Source organism: Camelus ferus, chromosome 5, assembly GCF_009834535.1.
Source record: "Camelus ferus isolate YT-003-E chromosome 5, BCGSAC_Cfer_1.0, whole genome shotgun sequence".
Classification (NCBI taxonomy): Eukaryota; Metazoa; Chordata; class Mammalia; order Artiodactyla; family Camelidae; genus Camelus; species Camelus ferus.
Genome location: NC_045700.1, coordinates 41,467,158 through 41,486,587, shown reverse-complemented (window position 1 = coordinate 41,486,587; position 19,430 = coordinate 41,467,158). Strand labels below are relative to the sequence as shown.

The 19,430-nt window shown below is 33.8% G+C and overlaps 1 protein-coding gene across 3 annotated transcripts in view; it reads left to right on the top strand.

The window, feature by feature from the left end:
* Window positions 1–19,430, top strand: part of SCN7A (sodium voltage-gated channel alpha subunit 7) — a 70,837-nt gene that overhangs the window by 3,562 nt on the left and 47,845 nt on the right. For all 3 annotated transcript variants that reach the window (XM_032479615.1, XM_032479614.1, XM_032479616.1), the window contains exons 2-4: window positions 15,144–15,382; window positions 18,635–18,747; window positions 19,120–19,209. In XM_032479615.1, coding sequence (XP_032335506.1) covers window positions 15,144–15,382; window positions 18,635–18,747; window positions 19,120–19,209 — 442 coding nt within the window. The remainder of the gene's footprint in view (window positions 1–15,143; window positions 15,383–18,634; window positions 18,748–19,119; window positions 19,210–19,430) is intronic.

Genomic DNA, 19,430 nt, shown 5'->3' with positions numbered 1-19,430 from the left:
CTATGTGTTTGGTTCTACATTTGAAAAGCTAGAGTAGTTGGGGGGGGGGGTGTAGATCCTGGAAAAGCAGACCAACTGTTTCAGAGTGATCAGGAGCAGAGGTCAACAGCCAGTTCTGGGAGGTCTCCAGGGTTCCAGTGAATGTGCCAGTTCTGGAACTTTTTTTTTTAATTGTGTATTCCACAGATTCAGTGGCATCTAAAACCATAGGCCAGAAGGTCTCAGGATTACTGATGACTATAGAAAATACATGCATTACATGCATAACAAGCTGTCTTTTGTGTTATTCTAGCCCAGGCAAGAATAGATTCCTTCCTCTTGAGCTCTTAAATGGCCTTTGGCCAGATTCTTCTGGTCAGGGGTCTGACTGACTACAGTTACTAGAACAGTTAGTTCTCAAAAGCTTCTGGCCTTTCCCCAGCATGCTTGTTTTGGTGGGCTGGACAGGCACAGCTTGGAAGTTATTATCATATCCATAGAAACAAGGGACCCTGCTAATGAACCATGAGGTTGCCATAGAGAAGCTCAAGTGGGCATAGTTAAAACCCAGGCAGCTTTTCTTCATGTTCCCGGAACCCTTCTCTGCAACCACTGACAGTCATAATGGTTCACCCTGATGAGGCTCCATTTCTTAGTGTTCTGCATCCCCTCAAAGCATTTAGACATCCACTAACCTTTCCTTGGGCTCATTCTTGTAAATGAATTTGAAAAGAGACCAGCAGGTGTGAAGACTCTTATCCAGATTTCTTCTCCTCAGTGTAAGTCATACCAGTCTGAATGGATGGTCAACACTTGCAAAGACCTCAGCTCCTGACTGTTTTAATGAAATATCACCAGAATCCAAGTTTACCAGATTTGAGGAGAGTTCAGTTCCAAAATGGAGAACTTTTTATCTGGGGAAAAATAGCACCTGTCCCTTTGGATTTTTGCTGGTATTCATTTATTTATGAGACTGTTTTTCTAGTTTTTAAATCCAGAAGAATGTCTGGAATAAAAATTCCTAAGAAATAAACTCAAACAAGATAGCAATGCATACTTATTTTTTTGAGAAAATTACTTATTCACAATTTTCTTCCGCAAGATGACATACTCTAGGAATGTGTTGGCTGAAGTTGTCAGGGTGAAGGGGTTGAGTCCAGAATTAAGTGGATATAAAGAAGCCAAAATAGGCTGACATGCTTGCAGAACTCAGCTGCAGGCAGACTCCAGGTCCAGGGACAAAGGAGAAAAAGTTAGTTAAGCCAGGTGAGATAAACTGTATGCCAGGGAGAAGTAAAGTGTGGGAGTCAGATAATCAAAGCTAAGCAGGAAGTAAGCAGCTGATGTGAAAATAATCCAAAAGCAGAAAACCAGGTTGGCTGAAGCTAAGGGGAACAGACAGCTGCAAAGTTCTAGGTGGATTGGTATTGTTCTGCTCAATCTGTCCTTTATTCTTAAGCCTTCAGTGTGTAAACTTCTCATTTCTGGGTTTTAGTAGTACACATACATGGTAAATTATGTTCAAGTAGTATAGAAATACTAACCATAAAACAGCAGAATCCCCTGACACCTTTTCAGTGCCTCCCCGTAGATATAGCAGTTTTTTTCCTTCCAGAGGGAAAACATTGCGCATATGCTAGCATGTATGCCCCTATGTATATGATCCTCCTAAAACATTTTATTCAAAGCTGTTCTTTGAATGTAGTGCAAGCTGTTCTCAACATTATGTTTTTTTACTAAATAATTTATTTGGGGAATCTTTCCACGTGAACATGAACAGGTCTGTATCATTATTCACTGTTACTAAATAGTGTTCCATGAGAGCAACATACTGGAATTTATGGTGTTAACTCTTTAGGGTGGACACTGATTTTTTCCAGTATTTGAAATTAAAAGTATATTGTGATTAACAACTTTGCAAACACGACTTATCAAACTTCAGCAAAATATTCATAGGGCAGTTTAATTGCTGAGCAAAAGAGTATATGCAACTTTATTTTAGAAAGTATTGCCAATGAGTCCTTCAGGGAAAAAAGCGCACTCATTGACACACTCTCTTGAACTGTGAGAGGGGCTGTTACTTCCATATCCTGGCCTGCCAAAGATTGCATCCATTGAGAAGAGTCTCAATTATGTCTCTAGAGCTTTACTGTTAAAATTATTGACTATTTTAATCTTATCCATATCTTTCAAAATTTCATGAGTTTCAATCATCTTTCCTCACAGTCTTATGCTTCCTAAAAGACAATGATTCCTAAAAGACAGTATTTTCATATCTTTCACAAGAAATAAAGCAATGCATCTAGTATCATTTGAGCTCAAACTCTGGAGGAAAAAATTGCTAATCAGAGAGCTCTCAGGGAAAATGCTCTGCATCAGAGAATTTAGCTGTGAGTCATCATAGAATGTGGGAAAAGTGAAATATAAGCCATTATATTTCTATGAAATACAGTTAAGTGTTTCCAATGAACAAAAATATCAATCTAAATTGGTCACTTCATGAAAGCAGGTATGGTTCCTACATTCTCAACAATATAGATTCCAGTTAGTAATCACATTAACTCTGTCTCCTTCACTTAAGTGTGCAGTACCTTCTAGTCCCAAGTTAACTTGTTTATCAGCCTTGTCATTATTATCATTACTTTGTGGGGTTTTTTTGTCTTGTTTTTTTAGTTTTCTGAATGTCATTGATGCAAGAGGTTTGTTGGATTGTGAATGTCTGATAGAGAACATAATTGTTTCAAAATAGTTTGGAAACACAGTGAGAAGTCATTTTACCCTTTACTTCCTATTTCCTGTCAGGGTGAAATTAACATTTGCTAAATTATCCTTACTATGTGAATCTGCCATCCTATTTTTTTGCTTCATTTTTTCTTAGTTTATATTATCTTGCTTTATGGTCCATACCCTTGTAAGCTACCCTAAATCTTTTGATAAATGCATAGGAGAACAAATATATATTATCTATATATCAATCTCTATATATTTATCTAAATATAAATACATATATAGACCATTTCATAATTCTCTTTGGCAAAGCTATTCTAGCATCTGTTTCTCACCCCTAGGATCAACTCCAGCTTCCCAGAAAGCATAGAGGTTGATTATTTAGATGCTGTGGTTTTAATTCCCTAAGGTGGGAAAAATGAAAGTGAGGGGGCTGTGATTGCATTGGGCAGTCACATCCCACATGTGCAGAATCTGTCTTTACAGCTTGACTGCATTACTGGCAGGCTGTGCTCTGGGAATCAAACTGAGGGACAAGGGAGGCAATGAGGAGTGGGAGAAGGAGGGCAAGGAAAAACATTGACTTCTAGCCTCCCCTTTCTTCCGTGTGCTTCGTTATCTCTAAGAAAATGCAGCTGCAGGTGCTGAGAGAGAATGCCATGCTTATCTATCCTCACAGCCTCTTCCCTAGAAACTAAGCTACAGAGAGGTCAAGCATTTGGCTCACTGATTGAGGGGCTGTGTCATTCATCATCTAACTCAGATGCTTTTGGAAAGGAAAGAGAATGACCTGAATAATTTAGTTCTCAGCAACAGGCATAAACCCAGACTGTCCCCAGAACCCTGTGACTTCTAGTCATATTGCTTAAATATGAGATTTGGTGGGTTGGAAACAAAAGGAAAGAGTGGAAGGAAATGGCTAGATTGGTTATTTTGGAGGGGACTGGGAGCAAGAGGATAAGGTGGATGTCCCAGCTGCATTTCCTTTTTTACTTTCAAACTTTAGAGCTGTTTTGCACGAGGACATCTGTGGCAGAATGGCAACATCTGGTAAGGTCATTGCCAAACAGGCACCCAGAGAAGAAGGAATATTCTAGAGCTGAGGAGGAGGTGCCCAGAGAAGTGAAAGGCATGTAGATCTTCTGGAGAAGTAATGTTCTAAAGCAGGTATTTGCCTCAGCAATTCCAGTATAAGCTTCAGTTCTCATATTTAGGATATCAGACAAGAAAAAACAACTATAGAAAATGTAATGATGTCTTTGCTTGCTTTATAAAGGTGGTTGGGTGAAGCGTGGCTATCAGCCAAAGGAAACTTTCTGTCTAGCAGGCTATATTAGATTCAACTCAAGGGACCCGCAGTCCAAGATACTCAGAAATTTTCTGTCTAGGTTGGGCCTCTGGCTCTTAGATTTTCGATATTAGCACCAGAAGATTTCTAATATGCACTCAAGAGCTGGTATAATTCAAATCAGCTGCACTGAGAGGATTTTCTTTCCCTACAGCTCTCAGTACCAGACTGTTGATCAGAGGCTACCATCCTCTCCCCTTCTCCATCCTCAGAGAGGCCCCAAGATTCGTGAACTGCAGATTTGACACAGTCACATCTAGTCAGCCACCCTGGGCCTGGTACATTGTTGAAGGTTTTGTACTCATCTCAAGCTAACCCAGAGCCAGACTAGGTGCTAGAGGTTTATGGTTGGCCTTTTATGACAGCTATAGAGTTCAGAGCTTTTCCATCTGGTCGCAGATTTAGGGCATGGTTTGTGGATCTATGAGCTTACTCCCACTGCTGAGAACCTGAGCAACAATGAGGGTCCAAGAAAATCCACAGTCTCACTTCAGATTAAGAGAATACTTTGGGAGGTCAGCTGGCTGTGAATGATCCCCAAGAGCTCCAAGGTATACTTCTAGTTTTGGGTTTTTTAAAACAGAAATTGAGATCAGGTCTTACATCTCAGGGGAACCAGTTGCATCAAGGACATTAAGATTGAAGACAAGTTATAGAATCTGGTTGCATGATGGAATCCCTTTGCATTCCTCTGGGAAGTAACAAAGGATACTTTTTTATTTTATTTGTTGAGCTCGAATGTGGCCACTGGCCAGGAATTTTTGGTCAAGGATCTGACAGATTCTTGAGTTTACCAGAAAAAACAATTCTAGGAAGATCTTGGCTCATTTTACAACTTGCTCATTTTGTTGGAGTAACAAAGGATAATTCAGAAATCCTAGAGGCCCATTTCACAAAGCAGTAGAATTTTGAGAACAACTGGAGAAAATGGGGACATAGAGAGATTTAGAATGTTGGCTTAGACCACTTTCCCAGACTTGCTGGTAGGGAACCAAAACATTTGTGTCTTAGAAGATTCAAGTAGGACTGTTTAAGGCAGAATCAACTCTACTTCTGTGTTCCCAGCAACCTCACTTTCTACTGCCTTTATCACTGACATAGTGGCATTTGTTAGTGAGGCAGGAGACCCTCATTGGGGTCCTATCCCTAGTCATCTAGATCCCTTCCTGGTATTCCAAGTGCCACTAAGCTTTCCTTCTGTTCACTGTTCTTTGAAAATTTGCAATCAGAAGCAGATGGGGAGATTTTGTTATCTGACACTGGTTATGGACTTCTAATCCTATTGTCTATATTGACTGTGTCATTCCAAAGCGTAATGTCCTAGACTGCTACCTCCCTCATGAAGAAAGATGTTAATTCTTGTCAGATTATTGGAAAATTTAACAAACACTGGAGAATCCAGTTCCACCAGTGTTGGAGATGATTTTAATTTCAGTCTCTGTTGCTCTAGAAATGTAGTAATTTTCAGAGATGACCAAGATAACTTGGTTCTTATTTGTTTATAAGTCTGTCTCCCTTTGTCCTTAAATTCAGTGACTCTAATATCTTACTATTTCCAGCACTGATACCTGGCACAGTGCTTGGCACTTAATGAATGTATGTACCACAAATGATTCCTAAATAAATGAATGTCAAAAGCAAACACCATGGTTAAATGTATTGCCCTATATGACATGTAAAACTGCAAGAACATCTTTTAATGAAAAATTGGAGCTCACTTATAAAAAATATATCTGAAATTAAAATGCTAAAATATAGAATTATAAATAAAAATAAGTACATATGATTATAAATATATTTTGGAGGGACTTACTTGTTTGCAACCACTTTCTGCAAGACAGCATATTCCAGTAATGTGCTCCAAGGGGTCTGAGAGTCATTAGGACAAAGGAACTTAGGAAGAATAGAGTTGAGCCACCAGGAAATCTGAAGCCACCAAAATGCCCAGAACTGGAACCCAAAGTAGGTCAATTCTAGGTTAGGCACACATATCAAGGAGCCTTAGCCAAAATTGGCTAAACTCTGGGCAGAACACAGTTGCAGAGAATGTAAAGACAAGAGTCATAAATCAAAAGTCATTTAAGTTAGGAAAGAATAAAACAATCTCAGGGGCAAGAAAAAGAGTTGGAATAAAGAAAATGTTAGCCACACTAGAGTAAAGAGATGTAAGTACAAGAAGAATCCAAGAATATAAATTAGTTATGCAATGAATGGGGTGAAGCCTGAGCCAGTTTTGGAGACTAGAGCTTATGTCCCTGGCTATTTTCATCAGATGTTTGGTCTGTCCAGCTAGCTGCCTTTGTTAGTCCTTCCACATAGAAATATTTTTACCTGTGGGGATTTAAGTTAACAGGTAATAAATGTGATGTATTTTGGGTTGTACTTATAATAAAAAGAAATATTGTCAGCTTCTTCTAAACCTGTGTGGAATCTGGGAATCTAGGGGAAGTACGTTGTGCTTTATTAATCCAGGAGTCATCATTCATCAATCTCAACCCTTCAAGTTATATCTCAGGACAAGAAAATAATAGTTGATTTTTTTTTCCATTGGAGATCTGAGACTGCCATTCACAGCCTTTTATTATGGTGTTTACATCTAGCAAGTTAGAGGCAATTGTTAGAAGAGGAAACAGGTAGAAGCAAGCAACTGGAAAACAACAAGAATAAATCTAAAAGTCTGATGATGAAAGATAAACAAATAAATAAAGCAGAAGAAAATGTAAAAAGCAGAGCTCTGAGTTTTAAAAATAGAGATGTCACAGTATTACAGTCTATTACTTCAGTTGAATACTATTATTACTTTAATTTGTCAGTAGGAAATTAAATTACTGCATATTCCCTTTATAAGTTCCAAGAAATAAGTCAGCAATTTCAATTAAAAAGATGGTTAAACAAAAAAATACTGTACTTTAATGGGTTGAGAATAGAAACTAGTACTTACTGGTGGGCACTGGTCTAGGTGCTTTATATTTATTAATTCATTCAGTACTCATTACCCTGTGAGGTAACTACTCTTATTATTCCCATTTTACAGTTGAGAACAATGAGTCATGGAGAGGTTAAGTGCCTCACTCAAGGTCACAGTTAGAAAGTGCTAAAGCCCAGATATGAATCCAGATAATCTCGCTCCAGACCCAAACTTTTAAAAAATATTTATTCTAAAATATTTCAAGCATAGAAAAAATTGACAGAACTATGCAATGGACACCCATACACTCAACACCTAGAGTCTTCAATTGTCATTTTATAATATTTATCACATGTTTGTTAATGCAGTCCTCAAACCATCAATCAATTCTTATTTTTTGATATCTTTCAAAATAAGTTGCAAATACCAATAGGCCTCACCCATAAATACTTCATAATTCATATAGATAACTAGAATTTAGTATTTGTTTATGGGCTTTTTAAAGGTAAAACCAAGTACAATGCACAAACTTTACTGGTATTCTATCAGTTTTGACAAACATGTATACCCATGTGCAGCAAACCTCTATCAGGCTGTTGAACACTCCCATTACCTCAGAAAGTTCCGTCATCCCTGCCCCCCAGTCAATTCCTGCTTCACGCCTAGAGATTAGTTTGTCTGTTCTAGAGCTCACATGAAATGGATCATGTAGTTTGGTGGAAGACTTTGGTGTAAGGCATCTTTCACTCGGCATGTTTTTGGACACAATCATTTTTGTGTGTATCAGTAGTTCATTTTTATCACTGAATTTTGTTCTCTTGTATAAATATGCCACAGTTTTAATTTTTCTATCTATTCTGTGGATGGACACCTGGGCTCCTTGCAATTTTTGGTAATTATGCTTTACAATTTTTATATTTTCCTACATATTTATCGTTTCTCGTTCTCCTCATTCCTTCCTGAAGATCTAAATTTCCATCTGAAACATCTGAAAATATCTTTTTCTTGATTCTTGAAAGGCACTTTTGGTGTACGTGTAATTCTAGCTTTACATTTTTTTTTTCTTTCAATGCTCTAAAGACATTGTTACATTGTCTTCTGGTTTCTCTTTTTCTGTGATGAGAAGCCAGTGATCATTGTTATATTGTTACCTAATATATAGCATGCTATTTTTCTTTATGTGCTTTTACTATTTTGACCATGATATCCCTTGTTAATATTTGACCCATGTGACTTAAAACATTTATTAGTAGTGATATATAAAATAATTTGCTTTCTAAACTATTTTTTCATCAAAAAGGTAAAACTATAGATAGATTTTTTTCAATGAGCTATCCTGGAAATCAGTCTATAAAGAATTCCATACATTTTGCAAGTACACATAATCTTTTTCACTCCTTTGGTTTCAGCTGTTTATATATCATATAACTATATAATCATATGTAGTATGTATATACACACACGTAATTATGATATATATAGAACATATACACATACACAGCCTAATTTTCTTTATTAAGCTCCACATTGATATTTCCAATTAATCTCTGAATTTTTACGTTTGGGTATTTCAGATGTACCTCAGATCCTTAAAATACAAAACATTATCTCTCCCTCCCATAATTTCTAAACTATTACTTCTTCCATATTCTCTATATGATATGACAGTCAGTCATAAAGTCCAGATGTTATAGACCTCACTGTCAGAACCTGTGATCTGTGTACATAGTTAGAAATCAACTGTTAGGTTTTTTTTAATTTATAAAGATAGTAAGAATCACATCATTTTCTAGTTAACACCTGTTTCTATTTTTAAAATAATTCTGTGATATATTTTTAAAATCCAGAAGGTTATAGAAGCATAAAAAATTAACAGTAGTCCCTTATAAAGAGATATATATATATATATGTATGTATATTTTAGTAGCTGTACTTAAAATACATGTTATCTGCTTCTGTTTTTAGCTATCAAAATGCTACTCTGAACAATCTTGTGCACATAAATTGGTTTAAGGTGTATCCATGAAGTAAGTTCCTAGTGCTCAAATTGCAAGGGTAAGATGTATACATTTTAATTTAGAGAACTAGTGTCAGATCTCCTTCTAGAAAAGGTGTACCAAAAAAGTTTATCAGAGTGCTTTATTTCCTTACATCTTAGGCAGTACATTGCTTCATTAAATTAGGGCTTCCATTTTAAATTATTATAAATATGTAAACTTATGCTTCCTTTTATAAGTTTCATTGTTTGGTTTTTTTTTAATTTTGTTTTGATTTGAATCGTTGAGTCATCTAAATTTTATTTGGATACAAGTGTATGGCTCCAAAGATAATGTGAACCGCCCAATGCTGAACTTTCACATATGTGTTCCACAAGAATACAATACAAAAAGAAAAGCAAATAAAAGTAAACAAAACTCACACCTTAAGTGTAACTAGAAGGCAGAGAATGCCCAAACTTCAAAATGCCTATAAAGGAAAAAAATTCATTTGCACTGTCTCTCATACTCCAAGTCTTTATAGAAAATAGTCTAAATTCTATTTTAAATTACTGACAGAAAAAATGCTCACCTTCATTGTGAAAATTCTGGGGAAAAAAGCATTTCCACAAACTTCTCTGTATAGCCTGTTTGATAACCTCTATTTTCCTGCTCTGATTTGAAACAAACTACAGTTTTTGTATAGACTCTATATTATACTAGTGTTTCAAATTATGCTTAATGAGAGTAACAAAATCAGTTTGAGGGAAATGAAATCATGTGATAGATTAAAACTCAACTTTCAATAATCTTAAATCTGGGCATCCACAGAATATGGGAGAAGGGGTAAGGAGAGGGCTAACTAAGTCACAGCCAAGATCACAGCCAATATCGTATGACGGAACCAGTTTGTTGGCACAAATAATACCTTAGATCAAATAATCAAAAATATACCTCTAGTCACTGCTATTGACTCCATTGCTCCTATTGCTCCCTAAACTGCTGAAAAGTTGCTGCTTAAGCTTTTGCCTCTCTTGCAAATAGAGATTCTCCACTGCCTCTCTTCTTTTGTGTCATTAAATCCAAATTAGAAATCTTGAGCTGATGTATTTTATTGGCTTGGTCAAGGTCGTGTGGTCACTTCTTAGATCCATGGGATCCTAGAAAAGTCATTATTTGGTCCTTTCTGCTTCTATTGCAGGAGGTCTCCCCCCATGATTCATTTAATAACAAACTCTCTAAATCGATGTAGAGAATCAGTTTGCTAGGCAAGTGCTAGGCTCCTCCCTCCAAACTAATGTCCACTATGCTTACTCACCTTCAGTTTTACAAAATTTTATAAAAATTTGACTTTGACATTTACATGATGAAAATTTCTAAACACTCCCATCTGACATTAGCCTGTCAGCTATTCAGTGAAGCACGTTATCCCAGTAAGCCCATTGCTTTTTGCATATCTCTAAAGTAGCCACACTGAAGTATCAATTGTTTGCACTTGTCTGAAAAGTTGACAGCTTGTAAGTACTTTTGTGATGTAGTTTAAACATACTCAAATTTAGAATTAGTCACACCTCGGTTAGCATCTATTTCCACTACCTATCTAGCTATACAATGATAGAGAAGTCATGAAATTCATCAGTCTCTGCTTCATCATTTTTAAATGGTGATCACAAGGGTGGTATGTGAGAAGATGAGATAATAGTATTAAAAACATGTAGTCCAGTGCCTTGAAATGGTAGTCACTTGGCAACTATAATTATAACTACCATGATTATTATGGTCACTATTGGCTTGTGCTGAAATGCTTAACATTTCTTTCAAGAATTTTTTTCTGTAAAAAATACACCTTTTGTCTCCATACTGTTGCCAGTTCTGCCACTTTCATCTGATGTCCAAGAGAAAGACTGGCACTTTAATCAATAATATAAAATATTAGTACAACTGGAACTTGTTAGAGTCCAAGCCTAAGTTGACTTCGATACAATTCTTGCCAAAATCTTACTTTAGCTATTGAATTTTTTAGAAGGGAAGGCTAATGGACAGCTTGACTATTAATCTTTCTATATTTTTCAGGCATTAGTGCTGTATTAAGATCACTCACCAGAAAGCATAGCGCCTGGACCATATTTCATAAATTCCCCACAGAAATGCTTTTACTGAATTATGATTTAATGATTAATAATTTACAATCAGCACTCAGCTGTCTAAAAGTCAGATGTCAGTTTTATTTGATTAAGTGCTTGTATTTGAAGACAGAAGACAATGTCCACCATCCATTCATTCACCTAGTCAACAACAAGATGTTGTTTCATTCAACATCAAAATCATGACTAAAGAAGTCTTCTGAGATGAAAATTAGCACTGCCAAAGTCAGCACTTTGGTGCAGACTTTCTGTATATTGTCTGGTTTAATCATTATGGCCCTATGAGATACATGAGGGATTCCAAAGTTTACTCAGGCTATATTATTAAGATCTCATAGCTAGTAGGTGGCAGAATGAGATTGTTGTGCTATGGGATGGTAAGATTATATTTGGACTATACAATAAGAAGACTGGCTGACAAATTAAATTTCAATGGAAGGTTTTGAAAAATATTTTCATTAATGGCAGCATCTTTGCAATAAGTTTGTAACTTCCCTTTGTATCTACTTTTAAGGACAATATTCTGTATGCACATAAATTAATAATGTTTTTTCAGCATTTAGAATGGATCCCTAAAAATATAAGATATAAGAAACACTTTTATTGTAACATGAAAAGACAGATGTAAAAATGCTTTTGATTTTGTTAATTCAGTGATGCATAGGTTTAGCTTAGCTAATATTTAGTCCAGACTTTTAGATCATGCGATACTCTGAAAAGTCAATTCAAAGGTTTTAAGTTTGGAAAGTTCTAAAACTATATGGTTGGACCCACTTATATTATTCTACCCAACTGTTAACAAGTCCATGCTTCTACATTGCTACTTACAGAGACGAATTAATGACCAAATTAACTATTCCATTTTCTGATAACTATTTAGAAAGTGCTTTATTATCTTGAGCCAAATCTGTTGTCTTCAGCTTATTGCTCCTAATTCATCTCTTTTCCTAAAAAAAAAAAACCAAAAAACAAAAAAACAACTTAAGTCTAATTTCACTTCTACACAAGAATAATTCAGATACTTGAAAACAGTAATGTTCTAATTCAGTTTTTTCTGCTTCAACTAATATATCCTCTATTCTTTAACTGTTCTATGGATGACATGATTTGAGTCTTATCAATGTTCTAATTCCATTTGAAGACCTTCCAGTTTACATATATTACTTTTGGGTGTGGTCATGGAGTACAGCAGGATAGACAAAAACTGCCTTCTTCATCTTCCTTCAATACAGATAAAGGTTATATTAGCTTTCTTGGCAGACACAAATCAATATTGATCTGTATTGCAATTACTATTAAGTAAACCCCCTTGACAGTTTTCTCTGCTGCAAAAGCATATCAACTGCATTTGTGCAGATGGGTTGTTATGCTCCAAAGTTAAAAACATTACATGTATTCCTACTATATTATTATTCTATTAGATTTGGCCAATATTTCTAAGATATAAAATCATACCATAGTTAAAAATTCATTTTTACTTTTCACCTATGTACCAATCACTGTACTAGGTATTTTCACTTGTATTATTTTTTTATGCTCCTTGCTCCTTATTTAACAGGAGCAAGAATTCCAATTTTATAATTGATGGTTTCAAGAATATAAAGTAATTTGATTGAGACCTGTAAGAATATTAATAACAGAATTTAGAATTTGAATGTAGGTCTTTCTAATTCCAAAAGCCTGTGATTCTGTTTGTTTATACTAGCCTATAACCATGAGTTATTAAGAAACTATATATTTAAGGAACTCCACGTAAGGAATATAATTTTGAAAGTTCACTAAATATTTTAAGGGAAGAAAATTTCTTATGCAAGTAAAAGCAAACTGTAGTTCTGTAGCTTGTCTTTATAAATTGTACTTATTCAGAGCATTTGACTCCTCTCAATAAATGTGTGAAGTGTTACTATACATGAGTTTATTTGTGCATATGGCATATATAAATAATTCTTAACAGTCTTTTAATAAGTGTCAGTTTTATGCATGACATTAAAGCAAAATATTTGGAAAATAAGTAAATTTTAAGATGAACAATTGTTAGTTTTCATACTATTAGTCTGGAAAGAGGGTTCCAAGTAGATACATGCTAACATTCCTATTCCAAATTTCTTTCTTTAAAATTGCTTCACACCTCATCCTCACAACATCCCTTGAGGGTTTTGGGCATAAGCATCCATTGCTATTGTGGAAATTTCCCTCTCTCTGGTCACAAATGACTGAACCAAGGGGAAATAAATCCATAGGCTGGGATAGACCAATTAGAGTATCTTTTTATTTACATTTTTTGAGATAGAGGCTATAGGCATATGGTGGGAACTTAAACTGAAAAATCAAATAAAGTTGAAGCAGGGGATGGCATTTTGGTCTATGTGCATTCTTAGAAGTAGAGAAAGCCATTCTTTAGGTAGAATGCAGTAGAAATCAGCAAATAAGAAAAGCCCAGAAATCTGTGATGCCATAAAAGGCATAAGGGTTATCCCAGTAATTATTTTCCATTTTTATTTTCCAGGATACAGAAATAAACTATGTGTCCTCTCTTTGGACATCTATAAGATTGCCATTGTTTTGTTAAAATATCTCTCACATACTACTTATTTAAGCTAGTAGGAGTCTGATCCTTACAATGATCGGCACTCCATTATGATTAACTAATTTATTTTTTCTTACTTTCCATTGATAGCAAGTAATGAATTAAACTACTAAACATCTCAATTTCACCCAACAGTGGAAAATTCTGGATTAGAATATGTGTGTGTACATATATGTGTGATTTCTGTCAAGAAAATATTATACAAGAAATTCAGCTAAGGCCAGCACTTATAAGAGACAAAATATACATATAGAAAAGGCTACAGTATCAAGTACAAAATTTATTTTCCTTAATTATAGTAATAAAATTACCAAGAGGTTTAAGGGAAATGTATAAAGAATAACCAGTCAGTTGTCACTGAGTAGGATCACTTGAAGACTAGGTTTTGACAAGAATTGGGCTGGAAAAAATCATCAAAAATATTTTTTATATGAGACAGAAGAACAAGGTTCATAAATGGAGAATTGATGCATAAATTGTATTAGAGAAGACTACTTTAAATGGCTTGTAGGATGACTTGAAATAGATAAAGACTAGAATTGAGAGAAACCTATAAACACTACTAGAGCAATCCAAATAAAGATTTACAAAGATGATTACCTTAAAGTAGGTATATGAAAAATGAATAATATTTAAATACCTAATGGAAAATAATTGTAAGAAAATTATTTTTAGAGGGATTAATGACAAAGGAATATTTCATGAGTAATTTTCAAAATAATGAGTATATATGTGTGTTTTTGTTTTTACAACGGCTAGAAGGTTAGAGTGATTCTAGTCATGGGAAACAATGAATTTTGTTTTTTCTTGTTAAATTGCTGTCATTGGTGGATTGCCACATAGATGACTGAGGGAAGAGAGTGTTTTGGGAAACATGTGGTACTTGTAAAATACGATAGGTGAAACTCTGTGTTTGCCTACGTATTTACCGAAAAGATGGCTGTAACAGAGGGGAAAAGCAGAACTTTAAAGGATATCAGAGTTAAAATTTGGAAGGAAATACTAAGTCAAGGGACTAAATCAGAGCTATAAGAAAAGATACAGGAGAGTGGGGCTCAGAGGCAAAGAAACCTGAGTTTAGGTAAGGAAAATCTAGTCAATGGTTAAATACAGCACAGAGTGAAATAATTGGTCTGGCCTTCCAACAATCTCTAGCCACTTTGGAACTCTTTCATTATAAGGGAGAAACTTGAAAGGCAGTTTTCTGTAAAAGAAAGAGGATTCAAGAGATGAGTAAATGAAGTAAAATGAGTTATTCATGAAATTACAAATTAATATTAAGTGAAGCAAAACCAAGTTTAATAATTCAGATTTCTGTAAAATTCAGAGAATTTTCTTTAAATGCATGTATTCAATTTGCTGTTCCCTTTTTATTCATTCTAAGTTTTTATTTTATTCTAAACTTTTATAATTTAAATTTTTCCTTTATATACCCAAATTTTATCTAGAACTGAAGACAGTACTTATCTTGCAGGTACAAAGTTGGAAATGGCTTCCTCAGAACCTAAGGGTCTTGTCCCCTTCAGCAGAGAGTCTCTTGAAATTGTGGAACAGTGTAGTGCTAAAGGACACAGTGAGGAACACAAAGAAGATTTGAAGCCAGACACTGACTTGGAAGTTGGAAAAGAGCTTCCATTTGTTTATGGAAATCTTCCTCAAGCAATGGTGTCAGAACCATTGGAAGATGTGGACCCATATTACAAGAATAAAAATGTAAGGATTACTTATTGTGACTACATTTTATTTATTATGTAGACATGCAAAAAATGTTATTGTGATAGGATGAAAGAATAATAAAGAAAAAGTAATTTTAAGAAGTAATTTCTTCAAGAATAACTTTACGTTATAGAAAACTGGATAAGAAATTTCACACATATTTGAGATTTGTATCAAAGCTGATTATTTTCCTGGTAGGTTAGTTTGTTTGGAATTACTTTACTTTGTATATAATGGGCTATAACATTATGCCTTAATGTAAATGATTTATTTTATAGGAGCAAGATGATTGGCTACTTAAGATTATTAATTTAAAAATAACTATAACATAAAATTTCTATAACATGTACAACAATTTCAAATGTTCAACTTGATGAGCTTACTCAGTAGTTGGGAAAATAAAGCAAATCCATATTTTATTTATAAATCTTACTCATTTAGACATTCACATTCTGTCTTATGCCCAGAATGACTTGAGGAACCTACTAAATATTTGAACAATTCAAGAACATGCACAAAATTATAAAAATAAGAATAATTATTTCTTATTAAAATAAGAAAAGACAGATCTGTGTGGACTGACAAAGCTGAAAGAGTCTAGGAAATTGAATTTAAAAAGTTACAGAAATAGAATTTGAGTTATAGCTTGGAGAACACTTCTAATTTTTACAAGGCAAAGGGAAGATCTTCTTTGAACAGGGAAGAGCAGAGATTAATTCTGGAATAGGGAAGAGACAGGGTGATGAGACAACTAGAACCCTGTAGCCGTGCAACAGATTGTGGGAAATAAAATGAGATAATGGAGATGATAACATGGATTTAATGTGCTGGCTAAGGAACTGATGTGGTGAATGCAATGTTTAAGTAAGGTTAATCTGGAGATTCTAAATTACTACTGCATGGAAGAGATAGGATCAGAGAGATGAAATAGGAGAGGCAGTAATCCAGGCCTGAAGTCAAGCATCCTGGATTAAAGGAGTGTCTCAGAGGAGAGAGATAACACATCCAAGAAGAAACAGCAGGATTTGAAGACTGACTAATCATGTCAAGATTTCCAGCTTGAAAGATTCGAGGTGCTTCTGACAAAAATGAAGTAGCTATTAAAAAAGACCAAGTTTGGGGGAGATGGGAATTAACCCTGGTGTGGTCAAATGTGATTTGATATTCTTGTAGAGCATTCAATGATATTACCAAATGGGTGAAATAGAATGGAATCAGTTTCTGCGTAGAAAGCAAAGTGATCTTTTTGTATGACCCAATTCTTTCAGATACTTTGCATAGTGGAAATGTATTGTCATTTTACAATATAAATATATATATTAACAAAAAAAACTCCAGTATCTCTGGTAATCTCGATGGGCATTATACATCATTTGCTATGAAACACCTGTAAAATCTTAAGACTATTTTAGTGAAAAATGTAAATCCTCATCTCAGCTATCTCTTCTTTCACTGTTGCTATGCTTAAGTCATAACCATTGATATAAAATAGAAACCTTAGAGGTAACTATTATAGCAGAGGTCTGAGTTCTTTGTAATGTATGCAGATGTGGTGGGCAAATCTAGGTTTGTTATTGAAGACAAAATCAAAGATTTTGAAAGATAAAATAAACCAAAAACTGTGAGGAGAGGTGGAGGGTATAGCTCAGTGGTAGATTGCATGCTTAGCATGCATGAGGTCCTAGGTTCAGTCCCCAGTGCCTCCATTTAAAAAATAATAATAATAAATAAATAAACTTAATTACTTCCCTCCCCCTGCACTCCCCAAAAAGGATAAAGTACTGGGCTTTACAAAGAAAATAATATTTTAAAAAAGAATAAGAAAAATGAACGTTAAAAAAAGGCAAAAACTGTAAGAATAGCTTAATATATAAAGTACTGTTATTAATGATGTCCCAAAATTATTAAGGATTTTGAATTGTATTTAATTTATTCTCTTAATGATGGCATATAAGTAAATATTTCTAAAGTTAAATAAACACTTTTAGCACTTAAACATTAACGGGAAAATTATTATTTCTGGAACTACTCATTCCTTCACAGTGACATAAACTGATTGGTTATATCTTGTGTGAAGTTTAAGATTGTTTTGGAAAATAAATGGAAAGCAATTTTAAATAATCAGATTTATTTTATTTAGCCATTTTTAATTTCTCTTTGCTTTTAAAATGGAAAGGGAGAAAAGAACTACAACATAGTCCAAAATATATACAGATTGTATGTTGGAAAAGTATTCTGTTGAGGAGGATTATAGTACAGTTTGGTTTCCATTTAGAACATGTGTTCATGAGATACTGATGAATGTATTTTGTATATATTCACAAATATAAATACAAACATATAGTCACCAAATATACCTCTGTGTAATTATGTTACAGAATATATAATATAGAATAGATTAATGTAATATGTATTTTAGTATATTATATTTTATCCCATTGCATTACATACTGTATATGATATACTGTTATAACCTATATACTGTTTACTATATATAATATACTCATACACACACCACAATAAATGAATTTGCAAATGGATATGTACATATAATAAAAGTGCATATATGTGTATATGTATACACATGCAGACACACACTTTTCCTGTGTATATCTATAATATAGATGTTGTAGATACATGAATATATATACACACATATATACACACATATACACATATGACTCCTTTTTAGGATATTTCTGATCTTTCCTTTTTTTTTTTTTTTTTTTGGTTTTAATGCTTCTATATCCCAACATATTAGTTTTACATTGATGTAAATTTCTGTTTTAGATATGTTTGTGTCAATGATAACATACAAGTGGAGTTTTTTATACCATAGATAATTACTAATGATTAATGTAATACTTGAGTACATTGGGTAACTTTCACTATTGTAATCCTACACCTTATTTGCTTCAAAATAAATTAACTTTTTTTACTTTCATTGAAATTTGGTGTGTTTAAATGCATATCCATGAGCCATCAGATATAGATTTCTTCCTATTGCATTAGTTCTGCAGGAAGACTTGAGGATTGGTGGGTGGCACATAACTTTCTTAGGTAGAACACTGGCTGAAAATAAATAAGTAAATAAATAAATAGTAGATAAGCCTAAATATTCATAAAAATAGCTTAAAAATATCAAAATATAACTGACTTTATGACTGAAATGATCATTGGCAATAGTTGCATAATTGATGAGATTACAGGTTTCAGTTCTAATTTCACTTGATGTTTTTTCTCTTGCAGATTTTCATGGTATTAAATAAAAAGAGAACAATTTTCAGATTCAATGCCACCTGGTGTACATTGTCTCCTTTCAGTTCAATTAGAAGAACAAGTATTAAGATTTTGGTACATCCATATCCTTTTCTATTGGCTTTAGACTTTAGAATTTAGAATTGTACTATACAATATCAAATGCAGCTATTCTGTTCAAATATTGCTGCAGTCTTTTTCTCCTTTGAATTGATATCTCATATTAAGTCATATTGAAATCTGGATTATAACTGCACTGTGTTCCACATTTGAAAATACATTTAAAATATACTTCCTTGTACACACAACAATAGTAAATATTAACTAATCTTATTCTTCATTGTTTATCAATATGAATAGTATATTTTTGATGTTTAAGAAGCTAATCTTCTATGTGTATGTACTTATAATAGATTATAGAAATACCTATTTCCAATATTATTTTTATTATCCATTATTCCTTGACTGTAACCTACTCTTTTCCAACTGTTAATTTTAATTAGTGTCCTAGTTGATTGCATATTTATGTCCATGACTAATGTGCCAAGATGGTGGCCAGCATTACAGTAAGTTATATAATTTTATGGTGTATAATTGCATTTATGATTGTATTTCATATTTAATACATTGTACTAGTGTACATTATATAACATTATACCATTGATATTTTATATATAATAAACATTGTACATAACATCATATTTATGCATATACCATGATTAATGAATTTTCTGAATAAAAATATACTTGTATGTTGGTTAATCAATTTCACTATTTTTCTACCATT